The sequence below is a fragment of the Astatotilapia calliptera genome, chromosome 12, assembly GCF_900246225.1.
Source record: "Astatotilapia calliptera chromosome 12, fAstCal1.2, whole genome shotgun sequence".
NCBI lineage: Eukaryota > Metazoa > Chordata > Actinopteri > Cichliformes > Cichlidae > Astatotilapia > Astatotilapia calliptera.
This window is the reverse complement of record NC_039313.1, coordinates 11,981,180-12,004,257: the sequence shown is the minus strand read 5'-3', so window position 1 is coordinate 12,004,257 and position 23,078 is coordinate 11,981,180. Positions and strand designations below refer to the sequence as shown.

The 23,078-nt window shown below is 40.3% G+C and overlaps 1 protein-coding gene across 5 annotated transcripts in view; it reads right to left on the bottom strand.

Annotated features, from left to right (window-relative positions):
• Positions 1-23,078, bottom strand: part of sh2b3 (SH2B adaptor protein 3) — a 65,431-nt gene that overhangs the window by 30,358 nt on the left and 11,995 nt on the right. For 4 of the 5 annotated variants that reach the window (XM_026186225.1, XM_026186222.1, XM_026186227.1 and 1 more), the window contains exon 2: positions 14,843-15,976. In XM_026186225.1, coding sequence (XP_026042010.1) covers positions 14,843-15,949 — 1,107 coding nt within the window. In that variant the 5' untranslated portion in view covers positions 15,950-15,976. Of the gene's footprint in view, positions 1-14,842; positions 15,977-19,259; positions 19,427-23,078 lie in introns of those variants that run through there. The other variant, XM_026186223.1, reaches the window with a different exon arrangement.

The following is a 23,078-nucleotide window of genomic DNA, read 5'->3' as shown; positions in this document are numbered from 1 at the left end:
AGTGGGGGAACTTGCACAATCGGTGGCTGACTAAATACTTTTTTGCCCCACTGTATATATATATACACACAAAATCTCATGTCTAACACATATATCACAAAATAGTGCATTTTCTGTAAATTCTGTGAATCTCGGGCAACTCAACGTGTGTGAAGCGTATTCAGCTGGGTGTTGTGCACTGGGGTCGAGTGTTTTGACCGATGCATGAAACTATATAATTTTAGATATAAGTTGTAACGGCCGCGATTTTTATTTTATTTTATTTTTTTGAGCATTTATAACATGGCATGCTGCCTGTTCTAACATTTGAGTCTTTTGAACACCTGACAGTTCTTTTTTGCTTCTCATCCGTAAACTCTCTCCATACTTTCACGCGATTCTTGTGTAGGTGATAGAGGAGGTTTGACGTGTTTGAGTCTGTGGTGGGGACCGGTTTGCGGCATAATTTGCATAGCGCAGTTTCCTGGTCCGTTTAAAAAAAAAAAAAAAAAAAAAAAAAAAAGGTTCCTAGTCCATGTCAGACTTTTCATAGCCAAACCATGTCCATGCTACAGAGGTAGACCCTCGTTTAGGAACAAGGTCCTTGATTTTTTTTGACTGGTCCTCCTGTTTGGAGCTACCTTGTTCTGCCTCATCCTCACTGGTATTCTCTGTGTCTGCATCCACGTGGTTACCATCCAAAAGATGAAAAAATATTGCCATAAACAGGGTATTTTGCGACACCACGAAACAAAAGATGCTGTATAATATGAAACGATAGACGTTTTAATTTTGTCATCCGGTATATATCGTCATATCGCACAGCCCTAGTGGTGAGTGTCTGCATTGGTGTTTGGCTACACAAAATAAAGTGATTCATGATCTCCCTTATTTACCAATCAGAGGCCCGTGATGCATCTTATAATTCCTAAAAGGCAAATGGGTGCATGCAATATACTGATTCAGTAATCTAATATAATGCAGTAATAATCTATTATTGCCATAATACCACCAAGGCACATCTGGTCCATCTGTGAACCACTGCTTTACATGTCTGAAGGTGCTGGAAGAAAAAAAAATATGTGTGCAATTTTTTTTTTTGCAGAGTTTGCACAAAAGTGTTCTACAGTAAAACCAAATATGGAAAATGATAAGATTTTCACACTGAAAGAGAAAAACTAACAAAAAGCCCTCAATAGCCACATATAAAGAACAGGAAGTTTGTCTGCAGCCTTGAGAAAATTTGTAAATGAGAAACAATTTTAGAGCACAGCCAACCTGAACAATTAGCAAATGTCAGATTCTCACAATGACCTTGTGGGAATCAGATAAGTGAATGATCAAAAACTGGTATTATTAGAAAAGTGCAAAATAAATATAGCAGACAGAAACAGATTAATTCCCCAAATCATTGCATACATTGAGCTAAAAATAATGCAAAAGAGTCCTGTGACTAAGAAAGTCCTTCTTTAAGGTCATAATATTTATTTTTCACACATAATGGTTTCCAATATTTGCTGAACTAAATTTTAATAAAGTTTTGCATAATCATTTCAACTGTGTGGATCTAAAAAAAGAAAAGAAAAGGGCAACCATGGAAAAACCTGCTCCAATTGTGCCTTTATGTAAAGATGTAGAAAAATCCCAGCACTATAAAAGTAGGGGGTACAGGTTAGAGCATAGCATTGCCACGGCTAAAGCAGTACACAAACATGGTGTCGGTTGAGGGATGTGCTCTGCTGAGTGCACTGCACTAAAGAAAATTAAAGGAAATCACAGAGCATGCAATATGTGACCTTTGAATTCCTGTCTGAGGAGTTCAGCATTATGATTTTGGGTGGAGGAAGGCCAAACAAAAGGGGTCAGCCTTGTCTTTGTGCAACCCTTTCTGCCAGTGCTTAGTCTGCAGCTCATGCTCATGCTGCATTAAACATTTCCAGTTGATTTTGCAAAACAACTATACACGAACTTCATCCTCTGTCGACTGCTATGCAGTTCGTTTCCGTGACAACAAACCACCTTCGATAAATGCACATGCCTAATATCGCTGCGATTTTGCTTACTCAAACCGTGACATAATTGTTCTTGGTAATACAATAGCCTTTGCAGGTGATTGTGAAAGTGTGCAGGTGTGAAAGTGTGTTCAGGTCTGCATGGGATCTGATGAAGAAGATGAATAAAGGCCAAAAAAAAACTGATGGGTGAGGGTGCTGCACAGCTTGGGGGCTTTCCACACGCCACTCAGCAAGGTCATGTGCGCTGGCACTGTGGTTGTAGGTTGCACACACACACACACAAAACAGAGGCCAACAAAGAGCTTACAACACGAGGGGGGGAAAACACATTTAAAATGCATGAACAAATAAATAGTAGCCATTTCATGAGTCACACATATGCAGTTTTCTTTGACGCAAGCAAAGACATATAAACGCAGCATGAGAGGACCTTGTGCAGAAGAAGACAGAACTAGAAAGACACAGCAAGAGATCTGACAAACATCTTGACCACATGACTCTAACCACTCTACTTCCTTTAGATGTTTCTCTACATTTTTGTCACACTGAAATACACACAGGCAAACACGTGCATTTTCAGCACTGTGAGAGAGGAGAGAGAGAACTTTTCCACTCTGCATGAGAAATATGTTGGGCTCCTTTAGACTTAATGCAAACAAAAAAAAAGAAAAAAGAAATAAAAATGATGTGACAAGCTGCCTGCTGCCATGAACTTTTTCTTGTTTTCACCATATCTCAGCTCAGCTGCTTCTGCTTTACAGTGTTCTTTTAGGTATTAAAAAGCAACCTTTTAAGCCTCAATAAAAAAAAAAGAAGATTAATTCAAGTATTTAAAATGGCATCATTTTACTATTAAACCTTTCCAGTCACAGAGTGAGCAGGCTATGAAAGGTAGCGCTGATTGTTTTCTTTGCAGGTACAATCTACAAGCTGCTCGTGAGGTTAACTTTTATTCAACCAGGAAATATAACTCGTGAGATTAAGAATCCCCCTGACAGGCTGCATATTTTACGCTGACAGGAGAAACAAGAGTTCCCGGTGAAAGCGAATTCCGTTATGCCGGAAAACTTATTGGAAGTAAAATCTTGACCTGCCATGAGATCTTTTACAACTTCTACTTGCCTACATCCTCCTCAAAGGAGTCAGTCCAGTGTCTGTGCTGCTTAGCTGGCTTCTTTTCTAATTGCAGATATTCACTCTGGGCTTTTTAAAAATGCTGCAAAACTATGTGGAGGAATAACTGCTATGCATTAGTAAAATGCATTGCACAAGTCAGATGGTAGACAAGTCTGTTAGACTCAAGCTGGACTTTCTAGATTACAGCTTAATGGCTTCATGGTAATGGGTGACCTCTACCAAAGACCAAGGAATAGTGGGAAAAAATTACAGAAAATTATGTGGTTATTATTTGACAAGCATCCAAAGGCACAAATGTGTTTGGTTTTGTGGTTTTAGGAGGCATATTTTTGCCTTTTTTTCTTGAAACCTGTCTGAATAATTAGGCAAATTTCCTAATAGTTCCTGGCTATTTTTCTGCGCAGGTCTTACATAGTTATTTTTCTGGGTTTCCATTCATCCTCTCCTACGGATACTGTTAATGAAAAAGTTATGGAAACACTGAAACATAACTCAGATGTTCACTGAAGGCTGTTCTGCACTGAATACATGAAAACGAGCTGCAGATGGAAACATCTGATCTGTGTGGACAGATGAGGCCATCACAATGCTCCTCAAATCAATATGCAAAACAAACACTAATGCAAAAGTTTGGTGAAGGAGTTCATATTGTTTGCCATGGCTTGTGGGCTTAAACTATTTCCCTGTTAATTATATCATCTTGTTGTAATTTAATGGCAGGCAGCTGGAGAATTAGTGCAGCCAGCTGTTTAACAAACCAACTCCTCATAACAGTGGATGGAAACATTCATCTGCATTGTTTTCAGGAGATTTTCTTAAAATGTTATTGAAAGTGATACGCTCAAATGAAAACATAGCCGGTGCTCGTTCCATATAACTAAAGCTGAATGACAAATTAAAGGAGAAATGACCATAATAAAGTTATGGGCCGGAGATTCTTCTAGTCTAAAGTCTGATGGAGCGATGTTTGTAAGCTATTCCCTCATTTGGTGGTTTGGTGATGAAGGTGGAAGGCAGTGTCAGAATACAGGCCTAATCTCTCAAAGCGGACTACAAAGGTCATAGCACAATTGTCATGCACACAGTACTCAAACCATTCAGTGACTCTTTGGCCCTTTGAACGAGGGCTTTCTAGAAATATTTCAGAACAACTCTGTATTGATTTAGCCTTCCTTAAACTATGCCAGCATCTCCTCGCAAGGGTTCAGGATTCCCATTAATATGTAATCCATCTGTACAAGAAATATGAAATTAAAGCAAAGATGCTATTTGATTGTTAGTAGTCAGGAACTATTTGACTATTCTTCCACAAATAGCAGTAAAATGATGTGAAACGTGCTAATTTTGCTTGCAGCTGTGTACACTGCGCCTCGATTTCGTTAATTTTTTTCCCTTAAGGGCTTTTTGAGCTGTTTCTTTCTTCTGTTTGTACTAATCTCACTGCAGCACACTTGCTTTACCTGCCGCCTGGTAGGTAGTAACACATCCGTCCTCTATTTTGGTTGTTTAATATTGGTTTTCAAACAGCGTGTAAGTGCATTACTGCCACTTTCTGGCAGAAGAAACGCCTTACATCATCCAAAGCATTGGCAGAAGATGAAAAGTTGCTAATTTAAAATGAAAAATACTTGCATAAGCGATCCCATTTTTGTTTTCATAATTTAATGACTAATATATTTGAAAGTCATGGCCATCCCTGGAAACAGGATCAGCTGTTCCTTCCTGCTGTGAAGTGCGTGGGTAGACAGGTTCATATAAACACGTCAACTGAGATGGATCCGGTACATAAACTTAAAGAGTGTTTCCATCACAAATCTGTACATAATTCATATCACAGGACATCAATGCAGAGGAAAAAGAATTAAAGGTTAAAAAGTGCCTTTGTTTTTTCTGCCCATATCTAGATCGGTTGAGGCAAGTTGAAGAAGAGGAACATTTGCCAGTGATCTATTGTCTGTAGTCTAGAACCTATGAGAGGTTTTACTCCTTTGAAGCCTTGAGATATATCAACACCAAGTGCTTTTCTTGGAAATTTGTGGGCTTGTACTTGGCAAGATTTCTATGAGTCCTCATGTGCTCCTGACAGGAGTCATTACTGCCAGTTCTTACTGAACACTGGTTTTCTACTCAGTCTTAATCCCTCAAGCCTACTTTCATGCAAGACTGGTCTGTGAAGACTTTTTAATTAAGACGCAAAATCTAAAATTATATATTTAAAAAAAGACTCTGGACGGGGAATTGTCTGAAATCCAGCACCGGCAAATGGAGCTCTTATGTTTAACCACACAGAGAAAATGGCCTAATGAGACATTCTGGTAAAGAATGACTAACACTGACAGTAGCAAGCGCCCCGTGCTCACTTTTCACTTTCTAATCACCAGGCTATGTACTTGAAATCTTTCGTGCTTATTATGCTCACTAATTCATGCTCCTGCTGTATCACTTCATAGCACTGCCACTTCGGCTCCCACTGTGACAACATACAGAGGCAATTTTGTGACTAGTTTTGTCCAAGCACTTCACTGCACTTTCCCATGACTTTACTTTCAACACTAGTGAACTCAGCCATAATTCAGCACCTCACCTTGCCAGCAAACCTTTAAATCCAACTCTTTGAAACTCCACAAGAAACTGATTTCAATAAGCTCCACACAGGACTTCCAGGTGATGTCATATAATAACCGATCCACATAACTTGCTGAAGCTTCCAGCCTCTGTCAGCTGCTTTTAATGCATCTGATGTTAAGTCCAGGTGCTTTGTGAAATGTTTGTTTTTAGGTAGGGATAACCAGCAAGACTTCATTTGGTCAGCAAGAGCTGAAGTAGAAGTATTCAGCCCTTGTGCAGACTTTAGCCTGTTGAATTATGTAGAGCTGTGCTTTGGGCGGATATTTTAACATTTACTTTCTTCCCGTTTGAATACAAATGATTGAAAAAATAAACATATGACTCAAATTCAACACGAAAATCAACTGACTCGCCTCTAAAGCAGTTTCAGTAATTAATGAAAGTTGAAAACTTCATGAAGTTGGATTTTGTTGGAGTGTTGGCTGCTGGCTTGGTACATGAACAATGGAAAACGGTTACACAAAACACAAAATGTAGTGTTAGAGACTGACAAAGATCAAACAAGAAAGCCAGCAAAAAAATGGGACATCGAAAGTAAATACAACTGCAGCAAATCAATCAAAATAAAGAATCTTTGAATACTGCCAGAGGGAAAAAAGCAATAGAAATCCAGTTTTCCATCACAAATAACTTTTGGGCAGGCTACCTGGGTATTTTTTTCAACTCTACTTTATTTTATACATTTTTTTTAAAATATTAACAGTTGGACATTTTAGCCTTTGTTTGACATGACAGTGCACGGATAAGTAGGGAGACAATGTGGGGAATGGCACCAATCGTTTAGCCAGCAATACAGATTCTAGCCTTTGGTTTAGAAGTCTCCAGTGCACTCAATTGAGCTATAGTGGCATCCTCCTTTTAGTAAAATAATTTCAAACTTGTGCACCCAATGTTTGTTTTTTAGAGCTGTTATTGATGCTGTCCAAGCAAAAAAGAATAGATCGCATAAGGCAAGGCAAGGCAAGTTTATTTGTATAGCACAATTCAACAACAAGGTGATTCAAAGTGCTTTACAGAGACATTAGAAACAAGAACAAATAAAAAGCATGATTTAAAATTGATTAAAACAAGCAAATAAACTAACTAACTAATTAACAAACAAACAAACAAACAACAGTATATAAAATCAAAACAGATAAAATCAGAACAGTAGATAAAATCAGTAGTTAAATGTAAGTTTTGAAATTTAAGCTTAAAGTGTGGATTTGGTGCTTTATTCAAATGCAGCTGAGAACAGGTGAGTCTTCAACCTGGATTTAAATAAACTGAGTGTTTCAGCTGATCTGAGGCTTTCTGGGAGTTTGTTCCAGATATAAGGAGCATAAAAGCTGAATGCAGCTTCTCCGTGTCTGGTTCTGACTCTGGGAACTGATAAAAGACCGGATCCAGATGACCTGAGGGATCTGGATGGTTCATACTGGGTCAGGAGGTCACTGATGTATTTTGGTCCTAAACCATTCAGAGCTTTATAGGCCAGCATCAGAACTTTAAAGTCTATCCTCTGACGGACAGGCAGCCAGTGTAAGGACCTCAGAGCTGGACTGATGTGGTCCACTTTTTTGGTCTTAGTGAGGACTCGAGCAGCAGAGTTCTGAATGAGCTGTAGTTGTCTGACTGATTTTTTAGGTAGACCTGTAAAGATGCTGTTACAGTAATCAAGCCTACTAAAGATGAATGCATGGACTAGTTTTTCCAGGTCCTGTTGAGACATCAGATCTTTTATCCTTGATATATTCTTGAGGTGATAGTAAGCTGACTTTGTTATTGTCTTAATGTGTTTTTCTAAGTTTAGGTCTGCATCCATCACTACACCCAAATTTCTCGCCTGGTTTGTGGTTTTTAGATGTATAGATTGAAGTTCTCTGGTGACCTGTAATCGTTTTTCTTTGGCGCCAAAGACTATTACCTCAGTTTTGTTTTTGTTTAGCTGGAGAAAATTGTGGCACAACCAGTCATTGATTTCCTCAGTGCATTTACCAAGAGCCTGTACAGGGCCTCGGTCTCCCGGTGACATTGTGATATATATTTGTGTGTCATCTGCATAGCTGTGATAGTTTATTTTGTTGTTGTTTATAATCTGTGCCAGTGGGAGCATGTAGATGTTAAACAGAAGGGGTCCCAAGATGGAACCTTGGGGAACTCCACATGTGATACTTGTCTGCTCAGATGTGAAGTTACCTATTGATACAAAGTATTTCCTGTTTTCTACGTATGTTTTGAACCAGTTTAGTACAGTTCCTGAAAGACCTGTCCAGTTCTCCAGTCGTTTGAGTAATATGTTGTGGTCAACTGTATCAAATGCTGCACTGAGATCCAGTAAAACTAGGACTGACATTTTTCCACTGTCTGTATTCAGACATATGTCATTGAACACTTTGGTCAGAGCGGTTTCAGTGCTGTGGTTCTGTCTAAAACCTGACTGGAAGGCATCGTAGCAATTATTCTGTTTTAAGAAGTAACTGAGCTGTTGAGAAACTGCTTTTTCAATGATCTTACTTAAAAACGGGAGATTTGAGATCGGCCTGTAGTTGTTCATTTGTGTCTTGTCAAGATTGTCCTTTTTCAGTATAGGTTTGATTACAGCAGTTTTTAGTGATTCTGGAAACACACCTGATAATAAAGAAAAGTTGACGATCTGTAACAGGTCTGACTCTAAAGTCTTTGAGACCTTTTTGAAAAAACTTGTTGGCAGGACATCTAAACAGCAGGAGGAGGAGTTCAGTTGACCTAAGATGTCCTTCAGGTCTTTGCTGTTAATAGGTTGAAACTGTTTCATGGTGTTTAAACAGTTTTTTGGTGGACACAGTACATATCCTGGATCTGCTGTTGATGTACCAATTGCTTGTCTAATTTTTTGGATTTTTTCAGTGAAGAATTTGGCAAAGTCATTGCAGGCCATGGTCGAATGAAGTTCAGCTGCCACTGACACAGGAGGGTTTGTTAGCCTGTCAACTGTAGAAAATAAGACCCGAGCATTATGGCTGTTTTTAGTGATGATGTCAGAGAAGTAGGACCTCCTTGCATTCCTCAGTTGTAAATTATAATTGTGAAGTTTCTCTTTATAAATGTCATAATGAACCTGGAGGTTTGTTTTTCTCCATCTGCGCTCAGCTTTCCTACACTCTCTTTTTTCATTTTTCACCAGTGTGGAGTTTCTCCATGGAGACTTTTTCCTTCCAGAGATAACCTTCACCTTAATGGGAGCAATAGTGTCCATTACATTTAACATGTTAGCATTGAAGCTATTGACGAGCTCATTGACTGACCCTCTGGGCAGGTCAGGTGTTAATGGGAAGACCTGGTTAAAAATTGCACTACTGTGTTCAGTTATACACCGTTTTGTGATCACTGTTGTTGATATATTTGTGTGGGCTGAGATTTTACTTTCAAAGAAAACACAGTAATGATCAGACAGGCCCACATCAGACACAGTAACCTTTGAAATGCTCAGGCCTTTGGAGATCAGTAGGTCAAGAGTGTGTCCTCTATTATGTGTGGCCTCTGTTACATGCTGAGTCAGCCCAAAGTTGCCCAGAGTGTTACTCAGGTCTTTAGTCCCTTTGTCCTGAGGGTTGTCCACATGAATGTTAAAATCCCCAGCAATAATTACACAGTCAAAATCAACACAGATCACAGACAGCAGTTCACTGAGGTCATTAAAAAAGTCTGTGCAGTATTTGGGAGGCCTGTAAACATTAAGAAACACAACTTTGGATGGGGATAAATCATTAAGAGCCCAAAAATTACCACGACATTCATGCCCATGATGTGGGTATATAAACCTTTGACCACAACTTCATGGCATTATTCACTTAGTAACCTGAGAATGTGTGGGTTTGCTGTCTTTCACACTCTCACCCGCACAAAGGCCAGCCATCAATCATCTACCCGAATGGTCACAGACAGAATGTAATGTAAGCCGAAAACTTATGACTATCTTTTTTCCCCCCACTTTGACTTTAAGCCATTTTAAAAATCCTGCTCTAATCTCTATATAACCCTCCAATCAAATCCACAGTAGCGCCACATACAACTCTTATTAAAGAAAAGAAAGACATCAAAAAACTCATCCAGCAAAACAGTTTTTCCTTCACTTCACAGTCACTATGGGCGGCCATTACATTTCAAAACATTTATTATTCCAACCAACCACACATGCTCAAAGCCAACTGGCTAGATGTTTAAGGTCTTTGCAGAGCTCTAACTATCCTAATTTCTTTCTTTCAAAACATCCCTCAGATCCCTGTGGGCTGGATGAGATCAGATGATGTAAAATTAGAGGAAGCGAGGACGAGTTGAGGCATGTGAGAAGAACCTTTGTCCTCTTCAAACCTTGTTGCCTTTAACGTCACAAACACGAACATGAACGTTTAGTCTCGAGTCTGTTTCATCTGTCTCGATCCACCAAATGGATTCGTTACCTGAAAGTTTGCACCTAAATACATGTGGTAAGCGCACCTTTGGTGAATAGTCAAAAATGCAAGCGCACCCACACATATTACATGACTCAGTTACTTGAAGGCATCATTTGAAGATTTCATGAAACTCGATCCCTGGAAAGCAGAAAAGATACAACTTTGTGGGTGAGATATGAAGACAGTTCTGAGTAAGAAGGAAACTATTTCTGAAGAGACACAATCTCTGCTGTTCTAAATACTGTTGTGAATGGTGACAGACTGATCATTGTGCTTCTCTTGGAAGAAAAGACATATTGCATTTCACTTTGCTAGGGTAATATTTCCATTATTGATTAATCTGCTATTTGATTTGAGAATCGACTGACTAAATGTTTGGCCAGACAATGGAAAAACATTATTGTTATACAATCAGCTGGGTATTGTCTTACAGGCAGTCTTTTTTTGCCCAAACTCCCAAACCCAAACTTATTCAGTTTACTAGAATACATAAAACCTAAAGATTTTTCTAGATCATGTAATCAATCTATTTCTTTACTGATGCGCTTAAGTCTGGTTTGCATTTTCTGAGAAAGCTGAAATCGACTTTGTTTCTAAATTAGTGTAAACAAGTAGTCATCCGATGTCATCCGCATACTAGAAACATAAAAAAAGGGTTTGTAGCAGAGAAATATTGTAGTTCCAGTAAAGCCTCAGCACTGTGCATGTGATCCTCACGAAGTAGGACATTATTTATGGAAAAACGCACTGATGTTGAGCCTTTGAAATGCCATTTGCAAAAGCTTGGAACAGCACAAATAAAATTTGATTCACTTTGATTGTGCCGGCTTAGCAGCAGAAACCACAGAGGCAAACTTTTAAAAATATGCATGTCTCAATGTGAGAAAACATGCATTTTTAAATGATTCGATATGGATAAAATGGGCAAAACTAGAGAAGACTTTTCACGAGGGAAAATTAACTTTGATACATTCTGATATTTTTTTGATTTCAGCCTAACCGTCAGTCTGTCTTTCTCATGTCTCCTCCTGTTGTGTTTCCTGCGTCTCTCTCGCCTGGTTTCATTCTGTTTCTCGGACAGCTGACTGGGGCCCATGTGTTTAGGGCTTTAGTTGTGGTATGCAACGAGCCAAGCCAAATTAACGCTGCATGTTGCCATATGAGAGACTGAATTACAACAAGTAACACAGAACAGATGGACACCAGAGTCTCTTTGAAAACTATTTTCCACTGATGCTGCAAACTCCTCTCTTACTGTCAGTAAGAAAGTGCAGAGGGAAAAAAAGCAGTGAATGTTCACTCAAAGAAAACAGCATCTAATGCATATAAGAAAGCATTTGATTCTGTTGATCGTTGTGGAAAAAATCCATGTTTGACTCAGAAGATCCATTTTTGAAAGTTCTACTTCAGACTTTTTGCTGCAGCTTCATGATAAAGCATGACATATTAAATGGGAGGCAAAAAAGAAGCTTGTACGATACATGCTCACACACATAAAAGTATGTGTGCGAATATACAAACACACTAAGACAGCGAAGGACCTGCTCGAAAATCAACAATATACATCATGCATGCACGTGTACACACAAGCATGAAACAAGAGCATGTGGGAAAGATTAGAAGAGCTGGAATAAACACATGCGAATGGACAAGCACGCACATATGCGCAGCTGAGATGAGATGGGATGAGATGAGAGGCGTATGATTAAGATGAAGTCTACAGGAGGTCTGAGGAAACATATCAGACTGTAGCAGTCTGTGGGAACTCTCTCTGGAAGACAGAGCCACGATTTTCCTGGCAAGACACAAACCTTGTCTGTAACCTTGACTACTGAACATCAGATAAAAGGAAAAGTAGGAATCGCTATTGAATAAACAGCCTTAGCGGTACAGAAACAATCAAAGCAAAGAAAAGCTAAACGAATTATGTCAAACATACACACAAAACCTCACAATAAAACACTTCATCACAATAAATAATTTAAATTAACTTGTAACATGAAGTTCCAGCGTTGAATACCGAGGCGAAATGAGAATTTGGAGACTGCTTCTCTTTTCAGCTGACATAACAATTTTCACTTCTGCAATATATCAAGAGTTACATTGTCTTAACTTTGTTTTTTTACACTATAGAAAATTTCACAGCTATGTGTACCCTCACAAATAAAAGACTTGACTTATTCCTATGGACCTAAGACAAGGCTAATAGGCTAACTGACTCTAAATTGGCAGCAGTGTAAAAATTGGACGTAGCCACTATGGTGTCATTTTAACTCTGCCTTTTCAAGCCACTCTGTTAGTAATTTGTTTGCACACCTAGGATTCCAAGTAGCCACGCCCCCTATTCCGGTCTCATGTTGGACGAGTCACACATAAAAATTCAAATTCAGGAAACAGTGTGGGAGGTGTATCTACTCACCAAGGATTAAAAGAAGACATGAATGTTGCAGATTTGTTGATGTAATCGAGTGAAAATGTCACAGCGAGAAAATATTGAGCTATATTTCTGAGCTATAGAAATGCCCTGTATATGTTTGTATATTAATAAAGGGATAAGTAACAATAGTCAATGAAGTACGGACTGATTAAATCTATCTCATATGACTAGCAACTTAATTTCCACTTCTTTAACTAGGTTAAAGGGTAAACCAGTTAGGATAATCTTTAAAGGGTACCAGTGTGAAACAAATCATCTATGAACTGTGATGACCCTATTGTGCATGGAAAGCATGAGTGAATCTGAAGCTCATGCCCTCCTTTAAACTAAGCTGTGAGTATATGACTAATATCTTTTCAGTTTGTGTTTTCAGTTTGGTTAACAAAAAAGCTTTGTGTTTATCATCAAAACACTCCCTCTAGATGCCACTGAATCACCAGAAGTAAAGGTGAAATGCAAACCGCCAGTAAGACAAGACGTTTTTTTTTTGAGGCAAAGCTAAATGTCATCACAGTTTTCGTCTTGTTTGTCATGTGGCAAACTATTCACTAAAAGGAGCTTCTTAGAGGCAGTAAAAATACCATTTATGCAAACAAAAACAAACACAGGCAGAGAAAAGAGATGATTTGAAGGAGGGGGGGAAACCCCTGCAACTAAACAGCTGGAAACAGGAAATGACTTTGTGCCTTAATGTGTGTGCGCTTGTTTTTGTGTGTGCGTTAACTTAAGAGTATGTGACACTGCTTGGCAAACTTTACCCAGCCCTTTAAAGGCAAATGTGGGTTTCCATCCTATTGACACAAACAGATCTAGTGACCTACCATGCATAGATATGAAACACAAGATGACAAACCTGTCAGCTGTAACATGTCACAGTGTGAGCAGTTCTGAGAAGAGGTTATTTAAAAAAAAACAAAAAAACAACACATGCACATCTGCAAAAGCGGCAGACACAATCCAGTGAAACTCTGCAAAGCTCTCCTGTACTGAGAACAGCAGCAACAGAAAACGATCAGTGGTTTTCATGAACATCTGCTTGTTGCAATCAAACTAAGCATCAAGAAGATAAATCGTGATGTGTGTAGATCAGTAGACAATATTTTGAATTGACTTCTTCAACATTTCTGAAAATATATTTTTTGTTTTCTTTCTTTCTCGCTCAAATCTATAAAGTACTGAGGATGCACTTGTAGTGCATGACTAGTCTCTTTCCATACACAGTTAACAAAAGCTGCAGACTAGCATAGCTAAATTCTATTTGTTTGAATATAGGAGGATATGAGGTGACAGGAGGGGTTACACCGTGACTTTTCAGGCAAAAAAACTCTAGTCTGGTGTTCCGAGAAAGAAAGTAAATGATTTGCAATCTCCTTTAATTTGCAACATCATGGCATAATTTTATATATTTAGTTGCCTGACAAGCTAAACAGTATTTCTGTAACCTCTTGACTTAAACACTCCTCACACACTTTGATGACTTTTATGTCCAATAGAGACCAAAAGAAAACTATAAAAAGTGCGCAACTAAAGAATTATTTTACTAACAACTCATACTCTTTTGTCTTTTCCAAATTATAATAAAGGCAGATAAAGATATTCATACTAGCCTGACTAAATAAACTTTAAAAAATTGAGAATAGTGCCATCGGTACCATTCTTACACTTCATGCATGCAACTAGAGGCGAGCAATCAGGCCAGAAGATCATGCAAGGGTTTTACAATTCATGATATAAATGATACTTCTTTCGCATATTTAGTTTAACTCGTGATCACATGAGTAGTTGTGTACACGTGAGATGGGGCTAGGCCGGGGCTAGCTGGTTACCAGTAGTGGAGCTTTCAAAATAAAATACTTACACATAGCAGCATTAATGATTTAGTCTGTATGATTTCTCTGCAATGTGGCAGATAAAGAAAGACCACGGTAAACGATTGTGAGATCAGCTAAACCTACATGAAACACCAGTCCACTGATAAGGATGTCAAGACAAATCTTTCTCTATCTTTCTCTTTGTAAGCAAAAGTCATGAAGCTGTTTCAGATAGAAACCCCAGGAGTCAAATTTTGTACAGAAAGCTATTTAAAAATAAAAATGAATACTTTTCACCTGCTGTGAACTGTTTTCAAAGAAATGCCCACATATTATCATGTGAAACCACAGCTGAGCTGTTAGAGTTTAGTGAATCGCGTGTACGATGAATATAAAGTGTGCCAAAGCTTGTGTTTTTACCTTTGGAGGATCATAGAGCTCTAACTGGTAACTTTCCCCTGCTCCTCTTCCTCCTTGAATGTCTCTGATCCTCCTGACCAGCAGGTGGCAACGCTGCCAGCGGGGCTGTGAGTCTGAAACAGTTTCGTCCACCAGAAAGTACCTCAACTGGCCCTCTTTACAGCAGCCGCTCGCCTCGGATCGCCTCTGCCTTTTACTACGAAACCTATTGAAAGGAGCCATGATCAGCTCCTTCATTCCAGGACGGTGTGAAGCAGCTGTGGGTGTGGCTTCGGAGGAGTGGGAAGAAGAGGATGACACCTCTTCGCTGATGGAGGAAACTGCACCCACTCTGTCACCATTATTTGGAAGATTACTGTTGGTGGTGGTGGGGTTCCTAGGGGTAAGGTCCCGGGATGAGCGCGGACTGGCTTGGGGTGATTTCTTTAAAAGCTTATTTACAGACTTCCGGATTTGGCTGAAAGAGAAATGTGTGACTTCTGAGTTTTCAGGGTTCGAGGTTAAAGAGTCAGAAGAGTACCGTTCAGATACCTGGCGATGATCTGTGCCAGAGATCTCCTCGTTGCTATGGCTATGAATCACCAGTGTCCCGCTGCCAATTGTGCGAGATCCTGAAAAAGAGTTTCCCGCAGCGCATCTCAGTGGCAGCTCCTGCTCCCGGCTCAACACCACCGGCTCCACTTTCGGTGACGCAGTCAGTGGAGCAGCTCCTCCATTTGGTCTGCCAGTCTCCCGATAGTCCTGCACCCGAGGCAAAGTCCGCACTCGAGTGATTACAGGCTGAGGACGAAGGACCACTGGAGACGATGAGGGAGCACTACCGGAGGCGGCAGAGCTTGTGTTCTGACCCAGTGGCGTGCCGTCTTTGTCGACCTCGCAGCAGAAGTGTTGCTGGAAGAGGTCAGTAAATTGCTTTGAAAAGGTCTCTGGTGGAAGCACATCATGGTGTGGTCGCTCTCTTGCAAAACTCCGGTAGTGCCGGGCCAGCTCCTGGGCTGCGGCGATGGCATGCAGCTCGCAGAATTCCGTCCAGCCTTTTTGGGCAACTGCCACACCTTGGCCTGCTGCTGTTGTGGTGTTGGCTGGATGGATAGTGTTACCATTCATTGCAGTAACCAGAGTGGATGAGAATCACTGCGGAACAGAAAAAGAAGGCGGGTAAGAGAAATGAATGGATGAAGCATGGAAGAAAAGAACGAAAAAAGCCAGAGGAGCAAATAACGAGAGCAAGATATAGGAATGCAATTAGATCAGGATAATGTGGAGGGTTGTGCAAGACATGCAGCACTAAACATGGGAAATGGCACAACAGTTACAGCACATTTTGAATTGCTTCAAAGTTTAAAAACAGTTCAAACACTAAGAAAGAACATTCAAAACTCTGATTTCATCTGAGCTTGATCTGTAACCGCACAAATTGGATTACATGGGCCTGCAAAAAATCTCTGGCAATCAACCAGAGTATCCTAGAGTATCTCAACACAGGGCCACGGTTCACTCAAAGGACAATCGGTTACCATTCAGTTAATGGGAGAAAACGCAGCGAGTGTACACATTTTAAGTAAATTTCAGGAAATTGTTTCCTACAGCAGAGGCGAGCAGAGAGAAAGGAGAAACTGCGTTCTAACCTCCACTGATATGGATGATGGCAACTCAAGTATTTTATGAATGGAAACAGTAATTAGTCAGTCAGACAGAAGGTGAATGAGGCCCTGACTGAGGAAGTACGGTTAGAAAATCTCTCAATCAGCCACGCTGCCTGTATTTTCATCCGTGTGTTTGTGTACTTACACGTGACCTATTTTAATGGTCCTTCCGTTTTTTCCCCCCCAGTGTATCACTCACGTTTTAAAACACGATACACAAACAACATGATTATTCATTAACTTAACAAACATCATAAGTGTAGTGAAAACAAAAGTGTTTATTTATTTATTTATTATACTTAAAGGGGATTTCTTTAAGTACAATTAACACGAAAAATAAATAAATCAGTGGCGTTGGTGGAGGGGGACAGGCTCATCCGGTAGAGAGCGAGGCGCATATTAATGAGCGTTTTTGACCCTATAACCTGTCTCGCAAGGGTAACCACTTCTGCCGGCTAGCCTCCACCACAACATCTGCAGGTGTGGGTGGGGGGGGCAACAAGGGGCCCAGGCAGAAGCTGACTTAATAGACAGAAAGTCGTAGCAGTCAACCAAAGGGCATTTCAGTCATATGCTGCCGAAACCAGGTTTAGTGAGAGACTCTCAAAGATATGGAGAGAAAAACAGCTGCAGACAACATCTAATAAACCTCCTGAAAGATTTTAAAAGTTTTTAGTTTCTGTTGGACAGCTCTTGTTGACCAAAGCCGCGCTTTTCATAATCTTTGCTCAAACTGAAGTAAACACCGACTGAGTTTGGACTTAATGAATGTGGCAAAATCTTAAAATTTTAAACTGATTAATCATCCAACCTTAAACATTCACACACGCAACCTCATTTTATGAGTGAGACAGTAAAGATGTGACATGTGGTAATATACTGCACTGAACTTGATGTGTTCGGGTTGCCTTGGAAGGCTTGGCCTCCTACAGTAGGGCTCTGCTACTTTTTTTTGCGTGCACTGTTTCACTTCCTTGCTTCTGTTAATGCACAGTGCTTCAGTGTTTGCTGATTAGTCTAATCCCACAGGGCTTTCTCTGTTTAAACTTGTGGCTTTTCTTATAATAATCACTAAATTGAAACTATCAAAAGCCATCTACCATTTTACTCATCAGGGCCCACAACTACATTATCAACTGTAGGTACTGCATCATTTGGTGCACGAAGAAGTTAACACGCAGCTTCTCTGTACAGTGCACACGTGTTTCAACCTGTCCACCACCGTTAAAAAACTAGTACTGTTGTAATTTAAAAGAACTCCGTGGTTAACAGCTTTAACCACACAGTTCATCAGAATAAAGGAAGGATGTATTCCTAAGTATTCAACAAGCCCTTCTCTTTTCTTTCTTTTTAAACGCCCATTTGCTGTGTGTGTGTGTGTGTGTGTGTGTGTGTGTGTGTGTGTGTGTGTGTGTGTGTGTGTGTGTGTGTGTGTGTGTGTGTGTGTGTGTGTGTGTGTTTATCCCTTTTTGACCTTGAGTATACTAAACAAATAGGCATAGGGGGTCAGGGAGAACACATTTTTGGGCATGTAGCATAAGGATGACATAAAAGTGTGTTGACTTGGAAGTGAGTAGCCCAGGCATGACTGGTAGCTGGAATAACTGGACACGACTTCTGTTCAGATATAGCAAGATTCAAGTGACGTTTAGAGACAGCCAATGACGGCAATGAAAGAGTCCCATTTTTGGTAGAATAAAGAAGCAGATTTGGGTCTTCTGGAAATGAAAGAAGACAAATATGACTGGACATTTAGAGTCTTTTTAGTCCTAAAACGCTGACATATTAAATTCTGAAGCAGACAGGAAGAGCCATAGATAGGATATTTAAAAAAAAAAAAAGGATGTAGCTACTGTGATATCAGCTGTGTGGACTTTTGGAGCACCCATTTTGGTACTTTGTGCGTGTTCATCTTAAGTTTTTGTTTCGATCCAGACGTGGCCATATTGGAACAAGAAGGCAGAGCTGTGGCATTATCACCTGGTGCTGGTGCAAGCTTACTTAGCAAGGTGTTAACTAAAACAGAATGTTTCCTGACTCCATCGAATGGACAGAAGACGCCCACAATGATGCCGAACTTTAAGTCTTAATACGATTTAGCCAGGAAACAGGAAAAAAGAAACTTCTGAAGGGGGGAAAACATCTGTAGAGACCATAACTGATTTTTGTGCTAAACTGTCAAAATGTTTCATTTCTGCACTAACTAAATGTGGGCATTTTACCACGAGAGTCTATGGCGACTGATTCACTTTTGGCACCTACTTCAAATAGCCATTAGTTGCCATCTGCAGTTCTTGGCACTTCTACATTGGCTTAATTTTATAACTGGAAGTTTGTGCTTGGATATAAGACACTCAAACCCACCACTGGAAGAAATACAGTCACATACACAGACATACATACAGAGGTGAATTTAAGCTTCATCTTAAAACTGCCACTTTGCATGTGTAAACACTGCAGACACATGGTGTAACTAACAGACTGTAACTAGCATACAACAACTAGTCAGATTTCTTCTTATGTGCTGCACAGTAAAGCGGTGAACACAGGTAGAATATTCACCATAACACAAACCAAAAGCAACACCTCAAGGTGCCTTTAGCAAAGAAGTCAACATGCATTATATATAAGCTGCTTCTTTTTCTGCCCTGCATGTCTTTCCATAATAAAGTGTTGAGCAACAGATGAACAGTTAGACTATAAGACGTAAACTGCAGTATCATTAACAGGAGTTTAACCTTCTAACTTCAACATGTGCCTACAGTACATACCATCTTCCTCCAGTGCTGCAGAGAAGAGTCTAATCGGCATACAGGAAGTGTGAGAGTGCTTTTGCATATGGGTGCGTGTGGGCTGTTGTGTCTCTGTGTCTGGTGGGGGGGGTTGTCACAGACTGTGGTCCAACAGATCACAGACAACCACAAGAAACAGGGGGTGGGGGGATGGGGGGGTCGCGCTGTGGTCGGGCCAAAACATGGAGCAACGCGTCTTGTTATCTAATTTCTCTCTGTGTCCTGAGCGACAACCTTCTGAGATGAAGACTTGTAAAAGTCGTGAGGTCACATCTTAAAATAAGCGTGCCGTTTTTTCATTAGCACCATCAAACATATCAAGGGGACACGTACGTCAATGAGGCAGTGAAAAGTTGGCATCGTGAAATATTGCGTCACTAAAGTTCCTGGATGTGTCCTGTCACAACAACTAATCCCCTTCCTGTACTTTTTCAGAGCATGCTCAGTGCATGCCTCACTTTGCCCCTTCAGCTGGCCTCCCAGAAGCTTGGTTCTATCTGCCTGGCCAGCCCAGCGATGACTCAGCACTGCCTAGAGAACATACACACACACATGCACACAAAAACACAGACACACACTTCCTCTCGCCGTATCCATTGGGGTCTTGGCCGCCTCCGTTCCCAGGGTTTTCCCTTTCTTTTCATCCTCTCTGTCCTCTGAGGATCTCCAGATGTGTTTGGACTCAAACTTCCTTGACTTTTTACCTTGACGAAGAGCCATATTCAAACTGTGAGGGGAAACAAAAAGGCTAACACAGTGTTTGTGTCTCCTTTCTCTGTTCTTATCCGGGACCTCTAACCTCAGCTCAGTGTTTTGTTATTGTATTATTGCTTTCCTAGACAGCATTCGGCAGGAGACGGCAGAAAAAAAAGCCAATCCAAACACACGAAATTGCAACTGGAAAACATTTGTGCACTCCTGCCTTTTTTCCTTCCTCACCTTACTCATCACTCCCTCAAGCTCCTTCTCCTCCCCTACAATGCCCGCATTCTTCTTCTGCGAAGCACACGCACGCTCGCGATGGCACACTGATTGCTTTCTTCGTCTCTCTCGTGGGCTTTACAGAAATTTGGCACCGCTTTTTTCTCCCCCATCGACACCACAAAACAACCTGAGGAACTGCTGCACTGTGTCGAGATCAACGTCAGATTTTTTTGGCAAGAAGAAAAAAAGAGAAAAATGATCTAACCAAACAAATGCTACTGTGAAACTACTGATGCAGCAAGTCAACCACTGCTGTTTAAAAGAGCAAACAGGTAGTGACGCATACCACACAAGTCTTTAATGGACAAATGCAAAATGTCAAACAAGTGTCAAAACGCAGCAGCTAGTCACACTTGCTGACATTTAGACAAATATAAAACAATCTCTTCTGAGCATGTGACATGAGGCAAAGTCCTTCTAGAAGCAAGCCTAACCACTCAGCAGCCATCTTGACTCACCTCCACAATAACTTAGGCAGTAATTATCTATTATCTAAATTAGCTTGTAGTTGGTCAGTGAATATAAAAACTGTATCCTGACCTTGTCCTATAAAGTTAACCACACACCAGGTCAGGTTGCAAGACACCACAATGAGTCACACAGCTCTCATCTATCCCTAATACTCATGATGTACACGCTCCAGAAGTGGACATAAAAGAGTCTGATTTTAATCAAGACGGAAGGAAACAGGATGTGTGAAACACAGACATGAATCGATCTTGTTAGCGTGAGTAACCTCATGACTCAGGACTTACTGGGGAAATTCATGTGTTATATTGCGGCATTTTATTCCCACTAAATGGAAGTGCTAGCAGTATGATTTACAGTAAACAGCGTCCTGGATGTGGTCTGCAGGGAACAGAGACAACATGATCTTTTGCTCAATATTTTTTTGTTTGCACAAACATTAACACCACATGGCTCCTCTCAAAAAGAAAAGAAAAAGCTTTTTTTGGAGCAAAACCAAGAAAATAAAATCTCCCAAGACCGCGGCTTATATAACACTACAACTCATAGATAATAATCTATGCTGCTGGTGGATGTAGACTGCTATTTATATCTCACAGGCCTGGTATCAGCTCTCACACACCACTGAGTTACCCTGTTGTCCCCATTAGGGAACAGCTCGTTTGATGCAACGGACACACACATCCATGAAAGTGTTGAAGTGACCTGAGTTTTCAGGTCATGCATTCAAATTAGGAAGTAGGGGTCTGGTTCGAGAGCGCTGCAGCACCTCTAATGGCCACTAGATGCTGGATGCATAACCGAAATGCAGACTGGGTGGGAAAATGTTACAAGTCTGACAAGTGCTAAACTACCTCGTAAAATAAGATTTTAAAGGGTTTTAAAAACAAGTTTACTTAACCAATAAACTGATCTCGAGGCTCCTGTGAGTTTGTATAAGGGAGAATTTTTGAGTCCCGCTGCCAACCGAAGCTGAAATGTTTTGTCACCGGAGTCACATGGCAAAAAAAGCATAATTAAAATAATTTTAGCTTAAATGTAAAACATTTGATGTTGGTAAACGTCAAATAGCTCAATTATCTAATTTATGTTTTTAAAATTTACTTAATGGCTTGGAGTTTTAAGTGGTTTAACTCAAGTTTGCCAATGTAAAATTATCAGACCTTGCATACTGAAAAATGACAGTATTGGAAGATCCTAACAACGACAAGATGACTATATGCCAATGAGTTCTCTGAAACAGTATCAATTTAATTTCAGCAGATTCTGTACATCTCAGAGTTGTTGGGTTTTTTCATGCTAAAAGTACTCAGCACTCCTGACAATACTCAGCTCAGTCCTTGATAGTACCAAAAAGGCACAGCCTCAGCAGCTCTGACACTGGTTACTGAACAGGTGCAGGCATAAATACTCAGAGAGCAGCAGCATTAACTTGTCCTTCATTGCTGTTCCACACTTGTTGTGACATTCGGTCAGTGTGTTGCTCGACCGTCTTTCCACTGTTACTGGACAGCTGGTTAAGCTAGGAAGAGGTGCACAGCGTGGAAAAGATGACTAGCACCTTGTTATGTTGCTACAGCTGTTTTTGCCACTGTAAACAACTGGAAAAAGCACGCCAGACTCAGGAAAAATAGACAAGACTTTGCAGATTTATGGAGATTACATTTGGATGTTTCAAAGCATAGCATTTTTCATAATGTAGTCTTCTTTTCCAGCTACTAAACTACCATTAAACTGGTCCAGGAAGGCTATTGGTGTTGCACTTTTCTCCTTATGAAAGTAAGGGGTCAGCAACCTCCAGTCACTAAAGGAAATATATGTATTCCCCAACAGGTGGCTGTTTCTAGGTGAAACTGGTGACAAAGAGGATGCTATACCAAAAACCTCAATGTGATAGTTTTGGCTGCAGATTTCTACAGTCGCCCATAGTTTGCATGATGCCAACTTGATCCAAGTTTGATTTTGAAGGCAACCGGTCTTGTTCTCAATTTACATCACACTCCTCACAGTTTTAACATCACTTGGCAAACATGTTCGCAAACAAGTCAGCATCTTCCATGCAAACTATGGACACCCACAACAATCTGCTGGCAAGCAGCTTGGTTTCAAGCAGGTTTTCAGCGCAGTGCTTTTTATTTGTTTTTGTTTCTAATGTCTCTGTAAAGCACTTTGAATCACCTTGTTGTTGAATTGTGCTATACAAATAAACTTGCCTTGCCTTGCCTTGCAGTACCACACAGGCAGCAATCACCAGCAATCACTTGCCATTCAACTGAGGAATACACATTTTCCAGAGTGACCTGTGGTTTTCAGGGGATCACCAGTCATTAGGCATGTGTGGCCGGG